The sequence below is a fragment of the Notechis scutatus genome, chromosome Z (genome assembly GCF_049901735.1).
Source record: "Notechis scutatus isolate UNSWTSFEM ecotype Mainland chromosome Z, rNotScu1.2, whole genome shotgun sequence".
Taxonomy (NCBI): domain Eukaryota; kingdom Metazoa; phylum Chordata; class Lepidosauria; order Squamata; family Elapidae; genus Notechis; species Notechis scutatus.
The window spans coordinates 109690183-109718145 of record NC_142025.1 but is presented as its reverse complement, the minus strand read 5'-3'; the positions used below and the strand labels follow the sequence as shown (position 1 = coordinate 109718145).

General features: G+C 42.8%; 1 protein-coding gene across 1 annotated transcript; it reads left to right on the top strand.

The window, feature by feature from the left end:
• The first annotated feature begins 643 nt into the window (after positions 1-643).
• CLDN15 (claudin 15) lies at positions 644-24262 on the top strand. Its single transcript, XM_026683924.2, has 5 exons — positions 644-1084; positions 13973-14137; positions 16973-17054; positions 20977-21087; positions 22076-24262. Exons 1-5 carry the CDS (start codon positions 868-870, stop codon positions 22197-22199), a joined length of 699 nt encoding a protein of 232 aa, XP_026539709.1. The 5' UTR covers positions 644-867; the 3' UTR covers positions 22200-24262.
• Positions 24263-27963: the final 3701 nt, after the last annotated feature.

Sequence of the window (27963 nt, the reverse complement as noted above, 5' to 3'; positions counted from 1 at the left end):
TGGATGCCTGGTGTTCCCTCCAAAAATTCCCAAGCAAAGCAACCTAAAACTAAGGAGAAATTTCCTAACCGTGAGAATAATTAACCAGTGGAATGGTTTGACACCTTAAGTTCTGGGTGCTCTGTCACAGGAGGATTTTAAGAAGAGACTGGACAGCCACTTGCCAGAAATGGCATAGGCAGGGTCTCCTGCTTGTGCCAGGGATTGGACTAGAAGACCTCCAAGGTCCCTTCTGGTGGTGGTGGTGGTGGTGGTGGTGATGATGATGATGATGATGATGATACCACGATTTATCTGAAATGGTATAGCCTTTCCTGCCTCAGCAGAGGGTTGGATTAGAAGACTTCCAAGGTCCCTTTCCAACTAAGTTATTTTGAAGCATGGAACGGCTCCGCTTCAAGCGTGAACTCCCCTTTCCCGCCCCCACTCCCAAAACAGGCTGGCCGCAAAGGCAGGAGGACAGCGGTTCCCCCACTTTCCCCAAGCCGCCAGACCACCTCACCCATCATCCACGGGAATAGCAGCGCTTCGCAGAACACCACACCCCCATCCCTACCCTCCTCTGCTCTTTCACTTGCAAACTGGCCATCCCCGCCCCGCAGCGCTTGGCAAGGTTCAAATAGCGGGACCGCCAGCCGGGCGGGGAGGCTCTTATTAAAACGGAGCCTTCAACAAGCACCTGCCCATTCCCGTTTAGAGGTGGACTTCGGGGCCGGGCACTGACGTCACCCCTCTTACCTGCTCGCTCGTTCGGCGCTGCAGCAGGAGCAGCAGCGGCAGCTCATCGCTGGGGCTTCGCGCTAATCGCTTTGCAAAGATCTCGGATCGCGCTACTCTCGCCTCCGCTCCGCCGCCGCCGCCGCCGCGATGTCTCTCCTGCTGGAGACGGTGGGTTTCTTCCTGAGCATTGTCGGGTGGGCGCTGCTGGCCGTCACCCTCTTCAACAGCTACTGGAGGGTCTCCAGTGTCTCAGGCAACGTCATCACCACCTCTACCATCTTCGAGAACCTGTGGCAGAGCTGCGCCACCGACTCCACCGGCGTCTACAACTGCTGGGAGTTCCAGTCGCTGCTCGAACTGCCAGGTGAGCGGTGGGTGTGGGAAAATGGTGAGAGCCTGGCCGGGGAGGATTGGCGACCCTCCCCCCCGGAAGGATCTCCCCGGGGAAGGGAACGAGGTCGTTGTAGTCCGGTGCTCCCCAAAGCCATTGGAATTTAAAAAGAATAAAGAAACATTTTGAGCCATATTGTTTTACCTGTTAGTTTTTTCTATTCTGTTGTATTTACACCACAAAACTAAACTTTAGCTGCAACTTCTAGATTCCAGACTCACCCACCCAATTCATGCATTCATGAAAATGTGTGGCTTCTTTGATTTTAGCTTAGTGCAGTCTGGACTAAGATGTCAGACACAGTGTAGGGTCTCCTGCTTAGGCGGGGGGTTGGACTAGATGTCCTTCCAACTCTGATTATCTGTATCGATTTGGAAAGGAACCCGGGGATCGAGTCGAATCGCTTGCCCGGAATGCTGATCTTCCCCAGCCGTCGATTGGAGCGAGCAAAGGTGCACCTTTCCCGCGCTCGGAGCCCGATCGGGGAATCCAGGTTGATTCCCAGATCTCGAGCCGGCTTTAGGGAATCCTTTTGGGGGGGCGACTCCCCTCAGTAGCTGGAGTTTCCCGGACCAGCCCTTCCAGAGATACCCATCGTTCTTCTGTGGCTCCAGAACGAGTTTGTCGTCCAGGCGCTCTGGAGGAATCCGGGCTATTGGATTGAGCCTTTGCCTTTTCTTTGCCTTCGGAAGTTGTGGGAGCTGAATTCATCACTGGAAGATTTCAAGAAGAGATTGGACTGCCATCGGTCAGAAATGGTGTAGGGTCTCCTGCTTGGACTGGGGCTGGGGGCTGGACTAGATGACCTCCAAGTTCCCTTCCAACTCTGTTCATCTGTACCCCCATTCAAACCGCGTCTCTTCCCCGCTGTACCTCAGTCACGCTGAGTTGTGGGGAATTCTGGTTGTTGAAGTCCACAAGTCTTTTTAAAAAGTTCAAGTTTGAAATAACGCTGCTTGGGCGTGCAGCAAACAGGTGGCTTCGATGCCATTTATTTAAATCAGGGGTCTCCAAACTTGGCAACTTTAAGACTTGTGGACTTCAATTCCCAGAGCTGAAGTCCATAAGTCTTAAAGTTGCCAAGTTTGGAGAGCCCTGATTTAAATCGTATTCCGACTCCTGCAAATAAATCTCTTGCAAGCAACAGCAGAACAGTCTTTTACCGCTCAATTAATGGGACCAATTCAGAGCGTGCCACCTTATTTTATTGTAAGCCTGAACTGCAAATCCTTGAGTCTCTCTATTAAGGTGTATTTTTACCCCGTGCCCTTTATCCTGCCTACCTGTGCAACAGGTAGAAATGCAGCAAAGGTTTTGCTAGGGACCCAATGGGAAATCCCCCTTCCATGCCTAATGATGATCCATTGGTGTAGACATATTTCTTTGGTCATCTAGAGACAAAGCTGCTTAAATTTATTTTATTTTTTGGTCCAGAGTTGATTTTCCATGCCAAGGTCAACTTCTTAAAATCAGGCAAGATATTTTTCTAAGGGCTAAAATAACTTTTTCCACGACTGCGAGCAATCCATACATCCCTCGCTTATTTCGCTCAAAGCCAGCAGGGGGCAGCAACGAACAATTATCTATCGTGATAGTGGGTGGGAAACCTATTAAGATTAGAAATAGCTGTAAAAGGAGGATTCGGATCCCCGATATATAAACAATTATAGGCCGATTTCACTGTTAAACACCGACTACAAAATATTTACTTCTATTATAGCAAGCAGACTAAAAAGAATGCTAAACGCGCATATACATGAAGACCAAAATGGATTTCTCCTGACCAGACAAATTAGGAACAATTTAAGAACAGTACTAGATGTCTTAGAATTTTATGAAGCTCACCCCGAAAAACAAATTGCACTTAAGTTTTTAGATGCAGAGAAGGCCTTCGACAATTTAAATTGGCAATTTTTAATCCAAAAAAATTATAATATGAATTTAGGCACCACATTTGAAAATATTATAACAACTATTTATGATACACAACAAGCTAATATTATAATAAACGGGGAATATACCCGCCCAATAAAAATAGAAAAAGGAGTCAGACAGGGCTGCCCACTCTCACCCCTGCTCTTCATATTATCATTAGAAACATTATTAATGCAAATTAGACGGAACCCAGATATAAAAGGATTAAAGGTTAAGAAAGAAGAATATAAGTTGCAAGCGTTTGCGGACGATATGATTTTTTTCATTGAGGAACCAATAGAGGACAAAAATTGGTGAATGAATTAGAACAATTTGGAGCAGTAGCAGGGCTCAAAATTAATAGGAAGAAAACTAAACTAATGACTAAAAATTTAACAGGAAAACAGAAAATAGAGTTAGAAGAAGTTATGGAAATACAAGTGACAAAGAAAGTTAAATACCTAGGAATATGGTTGACAGCACATTGTAAGACACTTAAGGAAAATAATTATGATAAATTGATGCAACAGATAAAGAAGGATTTAGAATCATGGGGTAAGTTGCAACTTTCATTATTAGGCAGGATCGCTGCCATTAAAATGAATATTCTTCCAAAATTTCTATATCTATTTCAGACGATCCCAATGAAAGTACACAAATTTTTTTTTGAAGAACTCAACAAAATAACTGTTAAATTTATTTGGCAAGGAAAAAAACCTAGAATAAATTTAAAGGCAATGCAGGATATGAAGAGCAGGGGAAGACTGGCACTTCCAAATTGGGAGGTGTATTATATTGCTGCCTCTTTAGTATGGTTGAAGGAATGGGTGAATTTAACTAACAAGAGAATATTATTTTTAGAAGGCCATGATTTGCAGAGGGGGTGCCACACTTTTTTATGGGATGTAGGGAAAACTAGTCAAAAATATTTCCACAGACATCTAATCAGACTCATTATTAACTAATTGAAGAAAATACAGAAAAAACACTATTTAAAAATACCAATCTGGATTTCAACAATGGAGGCGATGATCCACCCAAATAATCTGGATATCACTAAAATGATTAAATATAAGGACCTATTGGATACACAAGGAAATTTGAAATCGAGGCAAGAACTTCAAGAGCGAGGACAAAAAATTGATCAGTGGGCATACCTTCAAATTCAAAGTAGATACAAACAGGACAAGAAAGAATTCGGAATCAACAATAAACTCCAGCAATTAGATAAAATTTTATTAGGATCAGGCAAAAAAAATTTTTTTTAAATAATTATTTATTAGAAATCAAATTAGAAGAAGAAATTGTAAAAGGGAACATGATTGCCTGGAGTAGGAATGTAGGACGTAGCATCACCTTAACAGAATGGGAAAAGGTCTGGGGTAGAAACAATAAGATCACAAAATCGGTAGCATATAAAGAAAATGGCTATAAAGTGTTTTATAGATGGCACCTTCCTCCTTCGAGATTAGCGAAGATGCACCCCAGTATGAGTCCGAATTGCTGGAAATGCAAAAAAAAAAGAGGGAACTTTTTTCCATATGTGGTGGTCCTTTACAGAAGCACAAAAATATTGGCAGAAAATTAAAATTTGGCTGGAAGAAATGACAAAAGAGCAGATTGAATACAAACCAGAGTCCTTTTTGTTAGGGATCTTTGACAAACAAATATCAAAAAAAGCGAAATACATAATAATACACATTTTGACAGCGGCCAGATTAGCCTTTGCCCAATGTTGGAAGCAGCCTCAGGTTCCATCAGAGGAAATGATCATTCAAAAAATCTCAAGCTGTGCAGAAATGGACAAATTAACTCTGGCACTAAAAAATAAAGACACCTCAATATGCTTCAATAGCTGGAACTGCTGGTACAAATGGATAGACCAAAGATAGATTTTACACTATAAGGCAAAAGAGAATAGGATAAACCCATAGCAGTGATATACAGATATATGTAAAGATTAAGTGTGTGTATATGGCATAAATTAAGGGTTAAAAAAAAAAGAGATCTTACAAACTGTTGAAGATGAGAATGTTTTTAATTGCTTTCTATTTTTTCTTTCTATTTTCTTTTCCTTCTTTTCTTTTCTTTTCTTTCATCTGTGTATGTGTTGTTGGTTTGTTTTAATTGTAAAATTAATACAATTTATTTATTAAAAAAAAAGATTAGAAATAGCTGTAAACATATTTTTGGCTATAATAGCTGTTCTCGATGCCAGCCAAGGCTATATTTTAGTCAGTGTGCACATCGATATCCTGGTAAGTTGTTTGCGGAACCAATCGCAGAGGTTCAAACAGCCTCTGGGAAAAGTTGTGAGATTCTCACCCACTGTTGCCAACTTTTCACAGCCTGTGCCCTTTGCAACTTTGCACAGCTGAGCGATTGGCTTGTAGCTTTTGCACAAAATGGGGTGGGTGGGAAATGTGGTTGGTTTGGTTTTGCCTAAGTGTGTTATTTGAACTTAGCTAGCCTGGTTTGTAAACCATAGCTGGATGGTTTTAGTGTCTCGTGGGAAGCCAGCACACCACGGTCAAAGCCACTGGTGGCAAAATTCCTCAGTACACGACCAGAATTGAGCCCAACATTTCTGTTGCTAAGTGAGATGGTAATTAAGTGAGTTTTGTCCCATTTTACAACTTTGTTTGCCACAGTTGTGCAGTGAATCGCTGCGGTGGTTACCTTAATAAACACCAAGTGCGGTGGTCACGTAATGACAGTTGTTAAGAGAATCTGGCAAAATCCGTTGATTTTGCATGTTAGAAGTTTGCAAAGGGGATCACATGACCACCATAAAGATGATTTAAAAGTAGCTGAATTTTGATCATGTGACCCTAGGGACGCTGCAATGGTCGTAAGTGAAAAACAGACATAAGTCATTTTTTTCAGTGCCATTGTCACTTCAAATGGCCGTTAAACGAACTGTTTTAAGTCAAGGACTACCTGTACAATGAAGTCATCCAGAAAATAGCAATAACAACAGCACTTAGACTTATATACCACTTTATAGTGCTTTCCAGCCCTCTCAAAGTGGTTTACAGACTCAGCATATTGCCCCCAACAATCTGGATCCTCATTTTACCCACCTCGGAAGGATGGGAGGCTGAGTAAACCTCGAGCCTGGTGGGATTCGATCTGCCAAATTGCAGTAGGAGTAGCTTGCAGTACTGCACTCTAAACACTGCATCACCGAAGCTCTGTAGCCACTTGTGGAATGCGAATGCAATTGTCATGGTAATGTATTATGTATTTAGTTATCAAAACGAGCAGGTAAAATGTTCAGAGTTTCTGAAAATGTTCAGGGTTAATATGGACTAATCCAGGAAAAAAAACTATTGTGTCTGTTTGCAAAAAAGTCTCTTTTTATGTCAGGTGAGGAAGAGAGCCATGATAGTTTCTGGTTGTAAAAAAAATATCAAGGAGTTGGGAAGCACCTTTTTAGATTGCAGATAATACTTGACTCACAACAATTCATTTAGAGACAGTTCAAAGTTACAACGGCAATGATCATGTGAAGTGTTAATACCACTTTATAAGGCCTTGGTAAGGCCACACTTGGAATGCTGCATCCAGTTTTGGTCGCCACGATGTAGAAAAGACATTGAGACTCTAGAAAGAGTGCAGAGAAGAGCAACAAAGTTGATTAGGGGCCTGGAGGCTAAAACATAAAAAGAATGGTTGCTGGAACTGGGTATGTCTCGTTTAATGAAAAGAAGGACTAGGGATGACATGATACCAGTGTTCTGATAGCTAAAGGGCTGCCACGAGGAGGAGGGAGTCAAGCTATTCTCCAAAGCACCTGAGAGCAGGACAAGAAGAAATGGATGGAAACTAAGGAGAGAAGCAACCTAGAATTAAGGAGAAATTTCCTGACAGTTAGAACAATTAATCAGTGGAACAACTTGTCTCCAGAAGTTGTGAATTCTCCAACACTGGAAGTTTTTAAGAAGAGATTGAACAACCATTTGTTTGAAGTGGTGTAGAGTTTCCTGCCCAAGCAGGGGGTTGGACTAGAAGACCTCCAAGGTCCCTTCCAACTCTGTTATTCTATTCTATACAATGAAAAATAACTTGTTGTGACCTTTTCTCACACTTACATTCATTGCAGCATTCCCATGGTCATATGATCAAAATTCAGAGGCTTGGCAACTGATTCATAATTATGATAGCTGCAGTGTCCCGGGGTCACGCGATCCTCTTTTACGACCTTCTGACAAGCAAAGTCAATGGGGATGCTAGATTCACTGAACAGCCATGCTACTAACTTAAGAACTGCAGTGATTCACTTAACAATGGTGGCAAGAAAGTCTGTAAAATGGGCTAAACTCATTTAGCAACTGTCTTGCTTAGCGACAGAAACATTAGAATCAATTGTGGTCATAAATTGAGGACAACGTCTGAGGTAGCACTCCATCCTGCGACGTTTTGTTGAAAATCTTAGGGTTTCTTCCTTGCTCCTGTTCATGATCTCTTTCAAAGTCCCAAAGGTGCTTTTATCCAGGAGGCAACTAGACTTTTCTGAGTTTTTTTTCTTTGAAGACGTTTCACTTCTCATCCCAGAAGCTTCTTCAGCTCTGACTGGATGGCGGGGAAATGAAAGGATCTATATTCCTTGCATCCTTTTTAGAGGGTCGTTGAGGCCACTGAGAGGTCTGCCTGTGTCCTCGGGGTGATCTGAGTGGTGTAATGGTTCCTGCAGTCTGTGATTTTCCCTCTGGAAAACTGTTCATGCTCCCACACCATTCAAATCTTCATAGAATCTCTTTCAAAATGCTGCTCTGTCACTGGATGAAAATGGCCACCATTTGCCAGTCTGTGGCTGACAGCAATTTGCGACAAGAAGGGAAGATGGGCTGAGGCGGAGAGGATTCTGCCTAGGATAGAAGATGGAACACTTGGCCTGAGACCATCCCCTGTTCAAAGTACAGCTGGGGTGGAAGCGAGGAAATAGCCCCATTTCTCCCTGCTTCCTGGTTAATATTTGTTGCTACGCCTCTGTCAAAACAACAGGCCTTTTGTTGGGATTTTCTTCTGCCACAGAGAGGCAGGACCAAAGTTGAAATGACGAGGCAAGCTCCAAGGACAAACGATCAAGAGGTTTTTCCCTTCCCAAATTTCCGTCACCTTCCAAGTTTCCATAGATGCCTTCATTTCTTGGGATACGTGTCGGGGGGGGGGGGGGCTTTATAATAAAACAAACCCTGAATGCTGGCCTCATCATCTGGAAAGACAAAGAAAGACCCTTCTTCCCACTTGAGGAGCTGGTAGTAAGGAGAGGATTGCGGTGTGAAGTCTAACATCACCTAATTGTGGCATTTGTGAGTTGATTTCTGGGTCCAGAGAGCAGTCTAGTCATTAAGGTGCCAGGCGAGAAACGAGGAGAGTGAGAGTTCAAGTCCATCCTTGGTCATAAAAGCCATCTTTGGGCCAATCACCAGGAGATTGTGAATTCTAGTCCCCTCTTAGTCAGCTGGGTGACTTTGTACTAATCACCAGGAGACTGGGAATTCTGGTTCCCAATTAGTCAGCCAGTTGACTTTGGATTAATCACCAGGAGACTGGGAGTTCTAGTCCCCTCTTAGTCAGCTGGGTGATTTTAAGCCAATCACCAGGAGACTGGGAATTCTGGTCCCCTCTTAGTCAGCTGAGTGACTTTGGGGCCAATCACCAGGAGATTGTGAGTTCTAGTCCCACCTTAAACATGAAACCCATCTCGATGACCGGGCCAATCCTTCTCTCTCAGCCCAACTCACCTCACAAGGTTGTTATTGTGTGGAAAAGAGGAGGAGTCTTAGATGTGTACGCTGGCTTGAGTTATTTGTAAAGTAATAAAGGTGCAATAAGAGAAATAAAAAAAACACATTTTTTTCCCTTCTCTTTCCACGTGGCAGCTTATGCCTGCATTTCTCAATACCCATTCCCCGCAACTTAATGTCCTGCCAATATGCTGACTGAAAGCTCCATTATCCCTAGCCTGTGGGAATTTGGACAGGTGAGGCCTCCACGTTGGGAGCGTTTCGGGTGGTGGCTAGCTGGCTGCATGCTTGTTTGTTTTTTAAGGAACTAACATTTGGGAGCCAGTTGCATAAACTAGCCATTTGTCCATGGATTGGTGTGGCTTCAATCTAAGCTGTTGCTACACAGGACCTGATTATGTTCTGGGTGAGAGAAAAAGGAATGCCAGTGTAGTTTGAGACCATTGACAGAAGAAAACAAACAGGGCATTTTTTTTGGAGGGTGGAGTTTATTTGCTCAGCAGATAAGTCAAGGATGTTATCAACATTGACCTAAAGGTAACTCTTTATAAAAAAATAAACATTTGGTTTGGGCATACTGGCGATGAATTGTTTTGGCAAGGACCAAGGTTTTTCAGCCATTTGCGGTTAGCTTCAATCTGCCACGAACTGTACTGGGCCTTCTTTGTTGTCACTTGATTTAAAACCATCCAGCCATTCTGAAAGGTAAATGTTTGTCTCAGCAGTTGAGTCAAGTTGAATTGGCCAACTGATGCTAACTCAGTCTGTTGGGAAAATCTGCTTCCTTGATTTACAACCGTTCATTTTGCAATGGTTCAAGTTCCTTAAATAGGAGCTGGCAGTGTGCTGCATCTGCCAAAAAGGCCAACACAGGCCTTGGCTTCATTAACAGAGGGACAGAATCAAGATCACGTGAAGTGTTAATGCTACTTTATAAGGCCTTGGTAAGGCCACACTTGGAATCCTGCATCCGGTTTTGGTTGCCACAATGTAAAAAAGATGTTGAGACCCTAGAAAGAGTGCAGAAAAGAGCAACAAAGATGATTAGGGGACTGGAGGCTAAAATATATAAAGAACGGTTGCTGGAATTGGGATGTCTAGTTTAATGAAAAGAAGGACTAGGGGTGACATGATAGCACTTAGCAATAGCACTTGGACTTCGCAGTGCTTTAATAGCCCTCTCTAAGCGTTTTACAGAGTCAGCCTATTGCCCCCAACAATTTGGGTTTTACCTTTTATCCACTTCAGGAGGATGGAAGGCTGAGTCAACCTTGAGCCTGGTGAGATTTGAACTGCCAAACTGCAGGTAGCCGGCAGTCAGCAGAAGTAGCCTGCAATACTGCCCTCTAATCACTGCACCACCACAGCTCATCATGATAGCAGTGTTTCAATGTCCAAGGCACTACCATAAAAAAGAGATGGTCAACCTATTCTCCAAAGCATCTGAGGCAGGAGAAGAATCAATGGGTGGAAACTAATCAAGGAGAGAAATAACCTAGAACTAAGGAGAAATTTCCTGATAGAACAATTAATCAGTGGAATGACTTGCCTCAAGAACTTGTGAACGCTGCAACTCTGGAAGCTTTTAAGAAGGGATTGGACAACCATCCAATGGCTGAAATGGTATAGGGCATGGGTCTTCAACCCCCGGTCTATGGATCGGCACTGGGCTGCGGCATGCCAGAAACTGGGCCCTGCAAAGAAGCGAATTTTCATCCATGGGATGCAGGCAGTAGGTGAAACCATACCCGCTCCGTTCCATCAAAAAAACACTCTCTCCATGGAACTGGTCCCTGGTGCCCCAAAGGTTGAATGCTGTTTGATAGAGGATCTCCTGCCTGAACAGGGGGTTGGACTAGAAGACCTCTAAGGTCCCTTCCAACTCCATTATTCTGTTACAGTGGCACTAAATGAAGTGACTTATAACTGGTCCTTATGACTGTTGCGACATGACCAGACTGGGCACTTGGCATAAATCCTGGCATCATGTGATCCCTGTTGCAATCTTCTCAGTTGACTTCCAACAAGCAAAGTCGACCGGGAAAGCTGGATTTGCAGAACAACCACATGATTTCATTAACAACCATGATATAAAGGCTGTAAAATCAGGTGCAGTTCACATAACAACCACCTTGCTTAGCAATGGAAATTCTGGTTCCAATTGTGGTCATAATTTAGGGACCACCTCCATTACCCAAAATAATTTCAAAGAAGTCCTCTTGCTTGAAAATGCAATTATCTTTCAATTATACTGTATTCTATAGTAATATTACGAGGGCAATACTACAATACCAACTACATTCTAGGCAGATTTTCTAATCTGCAGCTACAGATCCTGTTTATTTAATTAGAGCAGGTATAATGTTCCTAAAACTAGGGTGATGGCTGTAATATCTATCTATCTATCTATCTATCTATCTATCTATCTATCTATCTATCTATCTATCTATCTATCTATCTATCTATCTATCTATCTATCTATCTATCTATCTATCTATCTATCTATCTATCTATCCCTGCCTGTCTGCCTGCCTACTTGCCTTATCTATCTATCTATCTATCTATCTATCTATCTATCTATCTATCTATCTATCTATCTATCTATCTATCTATCTATCTTTCTCTCCCTGCCTGTCTGCCTGCTTGCTTTCCTCCTCAGCTGCCTATTATCTATCTATCTATCTATCTATCTATCTATCTATCTATCTATCTATCTATCTATCTATCTATCTATCTATCTACCTACCTACCTACCTACCTACCTACCTACCTAAAGATAATCTATAGATAGATATCTAGATAGAGATATAGAGATAGATAGATACCATAGCATAGATAGATAGACAGATAGATATAGATAGATATAGAGATAGATAAATAGATACTATAGAGTAGATAGATAGATATAGATAGATTGATATAGATAGATGGATGGATATAGATATAGATAGACCACAATAGATAGATTTGCAGCATGTCGCACTTCAGACAAATAACTCTTCCTGTGAGCTGAAATTTATTTTCCAGATAATAATAATAATAATAAATAAATTTTATAATAAATTTTCCTCCGGTGCTCATGATTTCTTAAAAGCTCTGCTGGTTCTAATTTCAAGAACAAATGTCTTGATTTCTTTAAAATACATTCTACGAATCTCTGCATTATCTCTGTGTGCCATCCTTGTTTCTTCTTCATTAAACATCAAATCGCAATTCTCTGGAAAACAACCTGAGGGGAGGATAAGCATGGTATATAAAATCATACATTCCAATGTCCTACCTGTCAATGAATACTTCAGCTTCAACCATAACAACACAAGAGCACACAATAGATACAAACTCAAAGTAAACCGCACCAAACTTGATTGCAGGAAATACGACTTCAGCAATAGAGTGGTCAATGTCTGGAATACTCTACCCGACTCTGTAGTTTCTTCCCAAACCCCAAAAACTTTAACCTTAGACTGTCTACTATTGACCTCACCCCTTTCCTAAGAGGCCTGTAGGGGGCGTGCATAAAGCGCACTTAACGTGCCTACCGTCCCTGTCCTATTGTTTCTCTTATTCTTTTATTTTTCTTATATGTACCCATTTCATGTATTCACAACTATGTATACATTTATACTTATTATCTTGTAAACAATTGGCAAATCAAATAAATAAAATAAAAATAAAATAAATAAGAGATACAGTGCACCTTTCCAAGTAAAAAATAAAAAAAGAGAAAAAGAATTGGTATTAAAAGGAAAAGTAATCCTCTGTCAGTGATACAGTGACCTGGAAGCATTTCTACATTTGACCAAAAATGTTACTGCTTGAAAAGTATTTAGAAATTTAGACTTCCTATACTAGTCTATATTAATGTCCCATGTGGCAGGCTTAAATCGGTGCTTTTCAACCTTGGCAAGTTTAAGATGTGTAGACTACCAGAATTCCCCAGCCAGTATGCTGACAGAGGAATTCTGCGAATTGAAGTCCACACATCTTAAGCTGCCATGTTTGAAAAACACTGGTTTAGAAGAAGCATGTCTCTGAAATCAGAGTGCCTGTCTGATCACATTAGGTACTAATATCACACTATAAAGCCTTAGTAGGACTAGAGTACTGCATCCAGTTTTGGTCACCACACTATAAAAAAAATGTTGAGACTCTAGAAAAAGTGCAGAGAAGAGCAACCAGGATGATTAGGGGACTGGAGACTAAAACATATGAAGAACGGTTACAGGGACTGCGCATGGCTAGTCTAGTGAAGAGAAGGACCAGGGGAGACATGATAGCAGTCTTCCAATATTTGAGAGGCTGCCACAGGAAGGAAGGGGTCAAGCTATTTTCCAATGTACCCGAAGGCCAGACAAGGAATAACGGATGGAAACTAATCAAAGAGAGAAGCAACCTAGAATTAAGAAGAGACTTCCTAACAGTGAGGACAATTAACCAGTGGAACAGCTTGTCTCCAGAAATCATGGGTGCTCCATTACTGGAGGTTTTTAAGAAGACTCTAGACAGTCACTTATCTAAAATGGTATAGGTTCTCCTGCTTGAGCATGGGGCTGGACTAGAAGACCTTCAAGGTTCCTTCCTTCCAACTCTGTTATTCTATTATTCTGTCTGGAGAATTCTGGGAATTGAAGCCCATGCATCTTAAAAGTATCTGTGTTTGAAAAACACTTTTTGAAATCTTAAGGATTATGAATAAATATTCACGTAACCCTGGTTTTGCTTTGTATATTTTATTTTTTATTTGTTTGTTTGTCAAACAGGTACAAGATAACAAGTATAAGTATGAACATAAACAAGAATAAAGGGAGTTAATATAGATAAATGGGGAAGGTAAGACAGGTGCGCTTATGCATGCTCCATTTAAGGACCTCTTAGGAATGGGGTGAAGTCCATGGTAGACAGTTTGAGGTTGAAGCTGTGAGGGGTTGAGGTTGTAACCACAGAGTCGGGTAGGGTGTTCCAGGCATTGACTACTCTGTTGCTGAAGTCGTATTTTCTACAATTGAGTTAGGAGCAGTTTACCTTGAGTTTATATAAAGGAATATACTAATGGTACATTAAGCTTGTGTGCATTCCTTCCTTTTATCAGTTGCGCATCCCTCCCTCTTGTCTATATAAAATAAAAACATGTTACTTTTTAAAAGCCAGTGGAAACAGCTGCACTCACTATTCTCCTTTTTTGTCTCCCCTCTAGCTTACCTGCAAGCTTCACGGGCCCTCATGATCACTGCGTTGGTCCTGGGTTTCTTAGCAATTGTGACTAGCATGTTGGGCTTACAGTGCACCAAAGTGGCTGAAAACAACCCCAATGCGAAAGCCAAGCTGGCGGTCATCGGAGGTAGCTTGTTCATCCTGGCTGGTAAGCTTTCTTCTCTACAGGTAGTCCTCCGCTTACAAACACAATGGAGCCCCAATTTCTGTCACTAAGGGAAACATTTATTAAGTGTGTTTTTGTTCCATTTTACGACTTTTCCTTAGCACACAGTTGTTAAGTGAATCATTGCATTTTGTTAAGTTAGTAACATGGTGGTTAAGCTTCCCTCACTGACTTTGCTTGTCAGAAGGTCGCAAAAGGGGATCACAGGACCCCGGGATACTGCAACGGTCATAAGTATGAACCAGTTGCTAAGCATCTGATTTCCTCCTCCCCAAGTTTTATTTGTTTTATTAATATACAGTAATATATAAAAATTCCATTTCAATCAAACTGTGTTGTCTGGGTACAATTGTTTTTAGGCGATTCTAATCAAGGTGTTTACAATAACATTTATCACAATAACATTAATACTGTAGTAACAATAATATTCTGTTTGTCCATTTTAACAAATTTCCATTTTAACATTTATAAGTGTCTGAATTTTGATCACGTGACCACGGGGGATGCTGCAATGGTCGTAAGTGTGAAAAATGGTCATAAGTCACTTTTTTCAGTGCCACTGAAACTTTGAAAGGTGACTAAATGAACTGTACTTGCCCTGCCTGTTCTCATTGGGTGGGATTAAGAAAGTACATAGTCCTCGATTTATGATCACAACTGAGGCCAAAATTTATGTTGCTAAGCAAGACGGGTTAAGTGAGTGGAGCCCCATTTTATGACCTTTTTGCCACTGTAGTTGTTAAGTGAATCTGACTTTCTCCATTGGTTTTGCTTACCGGAAGCCAGCTGGGCAGATTACAAAGGGTGACTTTTTTGCATCTGGTTTTGGTCACCCCATTATAAAAAAAGATGCTAAGACTTTGGAGAGAGTGCAGAGAAGATCAACAAAGATGATTATGAGACTGGAGGCTAAAACATATGAAGAACAGTTGCAGGAATTGGGTATGTCTAGTTTAATGAAAAGAAGCACTGGGGGTGACATGATAGCAGTCTTCCAATATTTGAGGGGTTGCCACAAAGAGGAGGGGGTCAAGCAAAGCACCTGAGAGCAGGACAAGAAGCAATGGGTGGAAACTGATCAAGGAAAGAAGCAACCTAGAACTAAAGAGAAATTTCATAACAATAAGAACAGCTTGCCTTCAGAACTTGTGGGCGCCCCATCTCTGGAGGCTTTGGAGGTCCTCTATTCCAACCTCCTGCTTAGGCAGGAAACCCTATACCACTTCAGACAAATTGTTATCCAATCTCTTCTTAAAAACTTCCAGTGTTGGAGAATTGAAGACTGGACAGCCACTTGTCAGAAATTGTATAGGGTCTCCAGCATGAGCAGGGGGTTGGACTAGAACAGGGGTCACCAACATTTTGGATCTCAGGGACCACCAAACTCATAATTTTAAATCCCGCAGACCAGAGACCTGGGAAAATCCCAAAGAAAGTCTGCAGGAAAGTTCCCCACTCTGTTTTCCTACCAATTGATCATTTTTTATTTGGGGTTGCAGGATACCGTCTCCAGCTCTGCTCTCAGAGAGAGAGAGAGGGAGAGAGGGAGAGAGGGAGAGAGGGAGAGAGGGAGAGAGAGAGAGAAAGAGAAAGAGAGAGAGAGAGAGAGAGAGAGAGAGAGAGAGAGAGAGAGAGAGAGAGAGAGAGACTTTTGGCTTCATGCAAGGAAAGCAGCAGAAGCAGCAGAAGTCTTTTTTCTCTACCCCAAACTTCACCAGAAATGAGTCTTTGTGAGACTTGTCGCACTGGCACAGCCTCTTTTGAGCAGGATGCCTTGCAGGGTCCCAAAGACATATTTCTGGCAGAGTTTGGGGGAGAGAAAGAAAGACTTTTGCTGCTTTCCTTGCATACATCCAAAAGCAGAAGAAGAAAGAAGTGGAAAGAAACAGCCCAGTGGCCAGTCCAGGCGTGTGGGGCAAGTGGGGCAGTTCCCCCCTCTGCCCTTACCCCGCTCCCCTCACTACCTTGTGTTATTCACAATGCAAGTGACGCAACCCTTGTGTTCTCATGCAGCCTGGATTAATTGCTTTGAGGGGTGCTTTGGGGGTGACATTTCTCTGCAGATCACCAAAATTTTCTCAAGGCCCACCAGTGGTCCCTGGCCCACTGGTTGGTGACCACTGGACTAGAAAGCCTCTAAGGTCTCTTCCAACTCTCTCATTCCATTAGTCTGATTGCATGACCCTGTCCAAATTTTGATCAAATGACATCACGTGGCGACGATGCAATGCTGTGGAAAATGGTCACAAGTCACTTTTTTCAGGTGCTGTTATAATTTCGAGCGGTCACTATACGAACTGCTGTAGGTCAAGATCTACTTGCATTCATTTGATGTATTTCTGGAGAACCATCCATCATAGCTAGTACGGTGTGGTAATCAAGATGCTGGGAGGACAGAGACCCACATTCAAATCCATTGTCAGTTAGGGAAATTTACCTCAGGCTACCTCACAGGCTTCTTGTCCTGGGAAAATCATTGTGTAAATGCCCTAGAACTTAAATTCAACCTATGTTCCAAAAATATTTTTCCAAAATCATCAAAAGGAGAAGCGAGTGACAGTATGTCCCAAAGGTGCTTTTTCAAGAGGCAGCTGGACTTGTCCGGTTTTTCTTTGAAGACATTTCACTTCTCATCCAAGAAGCTTCTTCAGCTCTGACTGGATGGGTGGGGAAATTGATTTATACTCCTTGCAGACAGCTAGTCATTTACTTTCTTTTTAGAGAGTCGTTAAGGCCACCTGGAAGTTTATCTGTATCCTCAGGGTCACCTGAGTAGTGCAGGGTCTCTCCCCAAATATCTTTTTTTTTTCTATTCAGGTCTCTGCGGGATGGTGACCGTTTCATGGTACGCCTTCAATATCACCCGGGATTTTTTTAACCCGCTCTTTGTTGGGACAAAGTAAGTATCCAACACGTGGATCCATATTCTTTTTTTTCTCTCAGCGTAGCCTAGGTCTAAGGTTGAAAAAAGAAAATGGCAGGATGGATTTTATTGATTTATATTTTATATTTTATTTATATCCTGCCTTTAAGCGGCCTGGTGGCCTCGTGGTGAAAATGCTTGCTTCCCACTTGGAAGGTTGAAAGTTCAGTCCTAGGTAGTAGCAGATGTTTCTCTCTTAGAGCCCAAAGAAAAAATATGTACTATGAACTCTATGTAGGCATCAGGAAGGGCATCTGGCCAGGAAACACTCTGGTCCAACTAGTTACCCCAACTCTATCCTGAATTGAGGGATTACAGAGTTTTAAAAAGGGAGTTTTATTATTTTTTCAAATTATTCAAGGTGGCACACATATCCAACACACCTTCCTCCTGTTCTCCACACAACGCCAACCATGTGAGGTGAGATGGGCTGGGAGAAAGAGGGACTGGCCGAAGGTCACTCAGCTGGCTCTCCTGTCTAATATGAGACTAGAACTCACTGTCTCCCACTTTCTAGCCTGCTGCCTTAACCACTAGACCAGTGGTTCCCAAACTTTTTCAGTCTACCACCCCCTTGGTGCTTCAAAGTCATCCTCAGTGCCCACCAACCAGGGGTGGGGATTCAAATTTCTTAACAACTGGTTCTGTGGGTGTGGTCTAATTTGTGGGTGTGGCTTGGTGGCCATGTGACTGGGCGGGCGTGGCTTGCTGACTGGGCATGGCTTGGTGGTCATGTGACTGGGTGGGCATGGTTTGGTGGTCATGTGATTGGGTGGGTGTGGCCAAGTGGCCAGGTGACTGGCAAACCGAATACAAGTGGTCCTCACTTAATGGCCGGTAGCTTAGCAAGTGTTCTAATTTATGACTGACCTCCCCAGAGCTACTTGACCTGTTTTTGGAGTTTTGAGAGTCATGCGTGTGTGTGCGTGCGTGCACACACACACACACACACACACACACACACACTCTACCTTCTAACCCTGCAGGAGCAGGTGGTTGGACTAGATATCTCATTCACTTTCTCCTCCCTTCCTTCCTTCCTTCCTTCCTTCCTTCCTTCCTTCCTTCCTTCCTTCCTTCCTTCCTTCCTTCCTTCCTTCCTTCCTTCCTTCCTTCCTTTCTTTCTTTCTTTCTTTCTTTCTTTCTTTCTTTCTTTCTTTCTTTCTGTCTCTTCCTTCCATCCCCCTTTCTTTGTCTATCACTTTCCTTCCTTTCTCTTCCTTTCTCTCTCCCTTTTTCTTTCTTTACTTTCTTGTCTGTTCCTTCTCTCTTTCTCTCTTTCCCTCTGTCTCTTTTTTTTTTTCTTCTCTCTCTCTCTTTCCTTCTCTTTCTTTCCCTCTCTCTCTATCCCTTCCCTAACCTATCTACCTATTTTCTGCCCAGGCAGGCATGGCCTAATCTGTCAAAGGTCTGGGCTAATCCTGCATCACCCCGTTTCCCCTTTCAGAGGCCCCGGCCCTTAATCTCCACGTTTCCTCCTCCCTGACCACCTCTTTCATCATTCCACAGCCGTGACTTTACCTTCCTCCTGCGGCTGGCTGCCAGGGAAGGCAAGCCAGGACTGGGCCATTGTTGTTGCTGGGCTCCCCACAGCCCGTGTCGCCCTTGTCATGAATGCCTGCAGCCGCCGTGTTTTTTTTTTTTTTTTGGTGCGGCTGGACTGCAGCGAAAGGCTGCTTTTTGCAGTGAAAATTACCAACCACTGGCTTTGCTTTGCTTTGCTTGCTTTTCCAATGCGCCACTGTGGCCACATTCTAGGTGCTGGCCCCGCAGGTCTATCTCAATGAGCCTGCTGCACCAGAGGGACTTGCCCAAGCAAGTCCGAGTGGAGTGCTACAGCAGTCAATGAGTGAGCCTTCATGCCTGGCGCCTAGAACACGGCGGTAGTGGCGCATTGGAAAAGCAGAGCAAATCCGGAGGTCGGTAATTTTCGCTGCAAAAAGCCTCCAGATGCCACGTGTTTTTCCAGTGTGACTGGAAAAAAAGTCGCAGCATCTGGATGCTTTTTGAAGCGAAAATTACTGACCTCCGGCTTTGCTTGCTCTGCTTCTCCAATGCGCCGCTGTGGCCATCAGCGATTGTCGCTCATGTGCACAATGTCGTGCATGTGCAATAAGGACTGACTGGGCAGGGAATGGAGGAGCAGGTGGAAAGGAGCAGGCCCAGCCAGGTGTCCGTTTTACTGGTTTTCTGAACTACCGGGAACTGTAATGAACTGGTAGAATCCCATCCCTGAATTGCGCCCTGCAAGGGGCTCACATCCAGCACTCCTCTGCCACCCTTCTTGCCTCTTAGTGCCCTCCTAAGGAACCACTGCACTAGACCAAACTGCCTCTCATTTACATTGCATCAGGCTCCTTGGAAGAGAGTAAGACATATCCTTATGACTGGTTGCTTAGTGACTGTTGAAAGTTACAACAAAGAGTCCTAGGGACTACTTACAACATATATTTGAAGTCACAATGATTAGGTCTCACTCACACACACAGACACACACACAGACACACACAGAAATTGAAGTCCAGCAATTTAAAGCCATTTGGTGAAAACTGCCATTTACTTCCTCGTTTGAGTAAAATTGCTTCCTTGACAGCCGCAAAAGAGATTGTAAAATTGGGTTGATCACATGACCGCTCCATTTTACAACTATCATAACTTATGACTGTGATGGGCAGACTCCTTTGTAGTCATAATTCAAGAACTATTTGTAGTGTACAATGACTAAGATTACTTAGTTTCTCAACCTTGTCACTGATTTGCTTTGTTTTGGGAGGCTGGGTGTGTGTGTAAGTTTTTATTGAGATGGCAGACAGATCTTCTAGGTAAGTTGAGAGTTACAACTTAAAGTTCTTATGATAGAAAAGCAAGTGGTATGAAGCCCGCAAGATGTGGAAAAATAGGCCATTCCTCCTCTTTGTTTCAACATAACAATACGGGCTAGTTGTGTAGCATCTCTTTTGACCCGTTCTTGTATTTTAAGGACTCTGCCATTTTTTTTTATATAGAATGGAATAGAAATAGAATAGAATAGAATAGAATAGAATAGAATAGAATAGAATAGAATAGAATAGAATAGAGAAGAGAGTAGAATAGTGTAGAATACAATAGAGTAGAATAGAATAGAGAATAGAAGAAAGTAGAGTAGAGTGAATAGAATAGAATAGAATAGAATAGAATAGAATAGAATAGAATAGAATAGAATAGAATAGCATAGAATAGAATAGAATAGAATAGAATAGAATAGAATAGAATAGAATAGAATAGAACAGAATTCTTTATTGGCCAAGTGTTATTGGACACACAAGCAATTTGTCTCTGGTGCATGAGCTCTCAGTGTAAATACAAACAACAAAGTGATACATCATAGATCATAAATCATAAGAGATAAACAATTGATAAATCATAATATACAACAGAAGGTAGTAGGAAAGATGAGAAGTTGACAAAGATAATAGCAATACAGCCCACTACATAGGTAAATATCTTTAGGCCTAAGAGAGTGCTGTAGGAGTTAGGTATTCAGCAGAGTGATGGCAAAAAAGTGATTATGAAAAAACTATCTTTATGTCTAGTTGTATTGGCATGCCATGCCCTATAGCTGGCATCATAATGAGCCCAAAATGAGGGATTTTAACAATTCCCTGTTCCAACTGCAGAAGGTTGAAAGAGACTGTTGGAATTCTTTTTTTTTCTGATGAGATGGAATAATTAAACAATTATTAATGTTGCCTTTGGATCCCAAGTTAAGTTCCTACTTAAAGATGTTGATTGCTAGGGGACTTTTGAGCTAAACCTTTAGACTGAGCCCACCTTTCCTGATAGATCCAGAAAAGTGAAATATCAATGCATCAAACAATCAACCAGCCCACCAATCAGTTTCATCCCTTTGTTTATTCAGATACGAAATTGGACCTGCCCTATATCTAGGCTGGAGTGCTTCCTTGCTGGTGATCATTGGAGGCTGCTTTCTGTTCAGTTCCTGTCGGAACAACTCATCCCAGGAGAACAGGTGAGAGGACAGGGCTGGTGTGTCTCATACAGGTAGTCCTCATTTATGACCACAATCGAACCCGACATTTCTGTGGTTAAGCGAATTTCACTCCAACTTACCACCTGTCTTGCCACAGTTGTTAAGTGAATAACTGGAGTTGTTAAGTTAGTAACGTGGCTGCTAAGTGAATCTGACTTTTTGTTCTGACTCAGCTCCCCAAACATGACAAACCCTCTGAAGTTAACTCAAAGATTCCTTTATTAGGAGTGCTGGCAGCCCCGGCAATAAATTTCTATCTCACCGCAAGCTAACATGTCCGTCCGGCCAGGAGATGAATAGTTGTCTGCCACAACTATTCATATCCGCTCCCTGCCTTTTATCCCCAGAGATAGGGTGGTTGCTTCGCTAGCAGTGGTGGTTCTTCTTTCCCAAGGATCAGCCCATAGATTTCCATCGCTCTCCTCTCCTCTGCCTTCCACGCATCTGCGCCTCAGGCACTGGACCCAGCTATTCCACCTCTTCCCCATCAGCCACTTCCAGACCTGGTTGCTGTTGACTCTCCATCTGAGGGCTGACGGACAGCCCAAGGTCTGCCTCTGTCACTCTCTGACAGCTCCATTCCCTCTTCCTCCTTGGAGCTCTTAGGTTGCCTGGATGCTGATTCTGACTCCCATGCTTCCTTCTCCTCCTCTGATTCAGCTGCTAGAGGGGCCGGGCGGCCAACAGGCCACCACATTTTTACTTGTTAGAAGGTCACAAAAAAGGGATCCCTTGACCCCGGGACACTGCAACGGTCAGAAATCTGAGTCAGCTGCCAAACCTCTGAATTTTGATCACATGCTGCAACAACCATCAGTGTGAAAAATGGTCATAACAAGTCGCTTTTCTTGTTGCTGTTGTAACTTTGAACGGTCACGAAATGAAGATGTTGTAAGTCAAGAACTACCTGCACTTCTCTGAAACCTTATTGAATCCAAATGTTGACATCTCCCTCTTCTTCTCCTAGCTACACTTATCCCTACAAAGCCCCGAAGAGTGGCACGTCAGCTCACAACCCCTCCATCTCTCGTCCCCGCAGAGAGTCCAATGCTAGCAGTAACGGCAAGTATGGTAAGAATGCCTACGTCTAACCTGGGAAATGGTGGATCATTTTGAATGCTTTCCTGGGAACCCGGAAGGCCGAAGACTCTTCCAAAGATGACCCGTTACCAAGGGAGAACTTTTTTTTATCCTTCGGTTTGGACTTTCCTACGTCGTGAGGATGCTCTGAACCTAAGGTGAACTGAAGGATATTTCTGGGTCAGATCCTGGCCAATATTACATTGGGCAAAGTTATTTATTGCCAAGAAGTGTATAATGGACTTTTAATATACACATACATACATACATACATGCATACATACATACATACATACACGTACATACATGTACATACATACATGTATGTATATGTGTGTGTACATACATTCATACATGTATGTATATATGTGTGTATGTGTGTGTGTGTGTGTATCTATATAGCTGTTCAGCACGGATGAAGATTGCTTCTCAGATTTTTGATGTCTATTGTTCAGTAGTATTGATGTGACCAATGACGGGGTTTGAAACTCAAGTTAAATCACCTCCTGTCACTCAAGGGGACATGAATGTATGTGTGAGAAACTGATCCATGCTTGGAGGACATCACAACTGGAGGCCTTATTCCTAATTCAAAATACTAGGATATCCCTAATACAGAATGGCGCTTGACCTCCCAATTGGGTGTATATGTTTCCCTCCAGTCAACACTTCTAACGGCTGGAAGTGCTAAATTGTGTGTTTGTGTGTGTGTGTGAAATCTTTTTAGGGGAAAATGGAAGTTAACCATTGGATCGAATTATACTGTTATTACGATTGCCTAAAAAAAAAAAATCTCAGCACTGAAGATCAGCATCCAGGAAGGCCTTAAATTTTGAAAAGCATGCCATGTTCACAACCCTAGCAACTTTGTGTTGTGTGGACTTCGTTTCCCAGAATTGCTGAGTGGGGAATTCTGGGAGTTGAAATCTACCCATCTTCAAGTGGCCAGCCAAGGTTGAGACACATTGGACTGTGGCTTATTTTGATTCGTTGTCTTCTGCGAGTTGACTGTCTTGGGTTGGAGAACTTCAATCTATGGATATTCCACTAACCCACCTTTCCCCAAAGCAATATTTAGGATGGAGTTTAGTAGCTGGCCATCTGCTTCTGCCAATAATCTAGACAGCAAGCTTGAGATCTTTAGAAGAAAATGGACCTGAATAATTGGTTTCTATTTCTTCAAGAACAGGGCTATCAAACACAAGGCCCGTGGGCGGGATCCGGCCTGCAATTTGGTCAGATCCGGCCTACGGGACCATCCTGGAAAATTTAAGAGGCCAACCTGTGTCACTTCAGCCCAGTCTACCCAATGCAAAGAAGCAACATCGGGCCAGCGTGGCTTTGGCCCGGTCTACTCAGTGTGAAGAGGAAACATGCTTAGCAGTTTGGGGAGTGGTGGTAAGCTGGCCACGCCTACCCAGTTGGCCACGCCCAGTGAGTGGTGGCAAGCTGGCCACACCCACCCAATTAACCCCCACACAAGTCAACCACAGCCCTATTGTGGCCCTCAATGAAATTGAGTTTGACACCCCTATTCAACAAGGAAATGAAGGTACAGCCAACCGAAAGAGGGAATCCTTCCCATTTTGAGATCTTACAGACTTTCAAATACTTCATAGGCTTTGGTTTCTCAATCCTTAATAACTTAAGTCATGGGGACTTCCACTCCCAGAATTCCCTACCCAGAGGGATTCTGGGAATTGAAGTCCACCCATCTTCGACTGTAGAGCTTGAGAAATGCTGTTTTTCAGGATTCCTCCCTTAGATTATTATTGCACAAAAATGTTAAGAAGGAAACTGAAAGGAGTTTTAGCAGCAGCTATTTATTTTTGGGCTAAGTATTGATCAAATCGGAGGTGCTGAGCAAATGGTGACTTGGCTTCCTTCCTACCTGCCGCAAGAATTGGAACGACATGAGGGTGTTTTGAATTATGCCGCATCTTGGAACCACAAGCTTCTGCTACCTGGCTGCTGAGGAGTACAACTCAAGTTTATTGTCATACGTTTTTAAAAAAGAAAGAAGTAAACATGTCTGTGACCTGTTTTATATAAAGACACACTGTTTGCAACTGCAGTACCCAACGTGAGTTGTCGTCTTTGGAATTTCAACATGGAAAGTCGGAAAGGGTGGGAGGGGAGATCAGTGAATTAATCTTACTGAATTCAATGATTTAACCAGATGGGCGGGGTTGCACAGTGGAGCATACGTACATTTCCACCTCATCTCTGGTTTGAGCCCAGCCATATCACATTTATAGCACTTAAGACTTATATGCCCCTTCACAGTGCTTGATAGCACTAAGTGATTTACCAAACCAGCCTATTGTCCCCAACAATCTAGATCCTCGTTTTATTGACTTTGGAAGGGTAGAAGGCTGAATCAACCTTAAGCCGGTACGGATTGAACTCCTGGCTGTGTGCAGAGTTAGGCCTGCAATACTTACTGCATTGTAACTACAGCTCTTGCAATCTGGCATTCGTAAAAGTATTGTACTAAATCCATGTGCTTCTTGTTCACATATGAACTGTTCCGGTTGAGGATTTGAACTAGCTGTGTTCAAATTAGAACTCGAGAGCCGAGTTCTAATCTAACACTAGCCAGAGAAGACCTCCTTGCTGGCTTTAGATCAGTCACATTGAACCGATCTGCCCAATCTATATTTGGGTTTGTTATGGGGAGAAAATCAGAAGAGACACAGCCTTGAATTCTGGAACACAAGCCAGGATGTAAATTTACATACTGTCCTTGACTTAGGAAACATATTTGGGGCCAGGATTCATTGCTACGCCCAAGGTAGTTGCTAAGAGAGTCGTGCCTGATTTTTAAAACTGTTTTGGCCATGGTTCTTAAGCAAACCACTGCAGTCATTAAGTGACTCACATGGTTAAGCAAATCCAGCTTCCCCCATTGACTTTGCTTGCTGGAAGCAGGCTGGGAAGGTCGGAAATGAGTCACTTAATGCCAGGATGCTGCAATTGTCATAAATGCAGGTAGTCCTTGACTTACAACAGTTCATTTAGCAACCTTTCGAAGTTACAACCGCACTGAAAAAAAATGGCTTGTGACTGTTTTTCACACTTACGACCACTGTAGCATCCCCATGGTCATGTGATGAAAAATTCAGATGCTTGGCAAATCGACTCCTATTTATGATGGTTGCAGTGTTCTGGGGTCATGTCAGGTACCTTCTGACAAGCAAAGTCAATGGGGAAACCAGATTCACTTAACAACGGTGTTATATAAGTAACTGCAGTGATTCATTTAACAACCGTGGCAAGAAAAGTTGTAAAATGGGGGGTAGGGAGGAAAAATTCCTTGCTGAACAAATGTCTCACTTAGCCACAGACACTTTGGGCTCAATTGTGGTTGTAAGCCGAGGACTACCTGTACTTGCTGGTGGCCAAATGTATGGAATTTTGGATCATGTGAACATGGGGATGCTGCAAGAGAGTTGTGTAAGGACTAGTGGTAAGTCACTTTTTCCCTGTAAAAAATGCTGTAACCTTTGAGCGGTTGTTAAACCAATGATGGTAAGTCAAGGATTATCTGCAATATGGAAGCAACTTCTGTGTATCTTCCAGCAAGGTAGGCTCTCTCTTAGGGGTGGGCTTCAAATTCTTTAGCAATGGGTGGCCTAGTTCGCCTCCTGCACCATGGCGGGTGTATGTGTGCATTTTTCTCCCTTCCAGGGCTCTGGAGGCTTTCCTTGAGCCTTCCCCAAGTTCCAGAGGCTCTCTGGAAGCTGGAAACGCGCCCATTTCTGGTCTTCCCAAACTTCCGGTAGGCCCGTTTTTCGCCCTCCCAGAGCCTCCGCACATGCCCTGCACTTACCTGTATCAAAACGGGCCGCGGGCGAGGCCAGCCAGGAGTGGGATTTGGGGGTTCTCTGAATTGCGCAGAATCTTAGCTAGGGGCTCTCCTGAACCCCTAGCAGCCTGCCCGTCTCCCACTTACAGAACACCTAAGAAGACTAGATCTTCTACATCTTTTCTATCCTGCTCTATGGAGTGGAGAGTCGGTCTCTGACAGAAGGCCACTTGAAGAGACTAGAAGCATTTGAAATGTGGATTTATAGGCAGCTGTTACGTACAAGCTGGGTTGACAAAAATCAGAAATGAGGTGATAAGCCGCCTGGGAAAGCCAGAGGAAATCATCCAAATCATAAAAAAGATAGTTAGAATATTTTGAGCATGTGATGCAATGCCTGGAAAAATACGGCACACTTCACTTAATCCTCCAGGGAAAGATTGAAGGCAAATGAGGTCCAGGCAGATGATGATGATCATGGCGTCAAGAGCTAACAAAACTCAGCAGCACTTTTTCATGCGGGAAGAAGAGGAAGGCAGACTAGAAGCCAGCATCCATCACCCTTCGTAGCTGATCTGTTAACTGGCACACCATATTAATCCTCAAAGAGGAAAATAAACTAAATCACCCCAGCAGGTTAGTGCTGTTCTGGGACTTTCTTCTCAGGTGATACCAAGGCATGCCAAAGGTTGTGAAAATTGGGGGGAAAAACCAACTACCTTGAGAGAAAATAAGACTGCACTCTTACATTTTCTTACTTGTATTGTGCCATTCGTGTGTTACTTGATAGGGAAGGCAGCCAGGGGGAAAAGGTTTCCTCCTGTACTAGGGTAGGTTTTTCTTCCCTAACACTCTGTCCTTAACATACCTGGGAGATAGTGCAAGGCATATATACTTAGAAGCCAGGTCATCAAAGCTGGTGGCCATCTTTACAAATCAACATTTAGGGCTGTGGTCTCCAATTCTTGCAAACAAGCCTGAGACAAAGCTGAATTCTATATTCTACTCTATATTAATATTCTATTCTATTCTATCCTAATTCTATCCTATTCTTCTGTTCTGTTCTACCCTATCTTACTAAATTCTGACAGTAATGGATGAGAATAACAGTTGGAAAGGACCTTGGAGGTCTTCTAGTCCAACCCGTCCCACTCAAGCAAGAGATGCCTATACCCTTTCAGACAAATAGCCATCCAATCTCTTCTTAAAACCTCCAATGATGGAGTGTCCACAACTTCTGGAGGCAAATTGTTCCACTGATTCATTGTTCTAACTATCAGGAAATTCCTCCTTAGTTCTAGGTTGCTTCTCTCCTTGATTAGTTTCCATCCATTGCTTCTTATTCTGCCTTCAGGTGCTTTGGAGAATGTGAGGTTTCCCTTTTAGGATATGTGCAAAATGTTCCAAGTTGGAACAAAACACTGTGTGTTGGTCAAACGATGATTAATAAAACAAAGTCTTATACGCAAATAGTAGAAGCATGTTATGTAGAAATAAGGCTGTTCTCTGCAACATGCATACATTTATTTAAAAATATAACCCTCTTGCCTATTTGTGTGTGTGTGTGTGTGTGTGTGTATTGAGTGGTATGTAGCATTCACCCCCCCACTTGGATGATTTTAGAAAGCAAAATCAGGCAACAAGGGACTGATTCTTATGTTGTATTTTTTCCACTGGATGTGACACTCAACGGATATTGTGTTCTCTTGGAATAAGTACACTTGAAAACGTTGGCAGAATGTTCCAAATCAATCTATTTAAATCAGAACTGGAAACAAAAAGATTTCTGTTTTATGCACAGCCCTACCTATTCGTACTCCAGTCTTACCCAACTACACCCAGTTTAAAACGCTCGCTTTCAACCCGAGTTAAAATATATTTTATTTTTTTCTTCTGGCTCAGAACTCGGGAGGCAAATTATGCTGAACCTTCAGCCTTCTTAACTCAGCACTTTTGGTCGCTTCCTC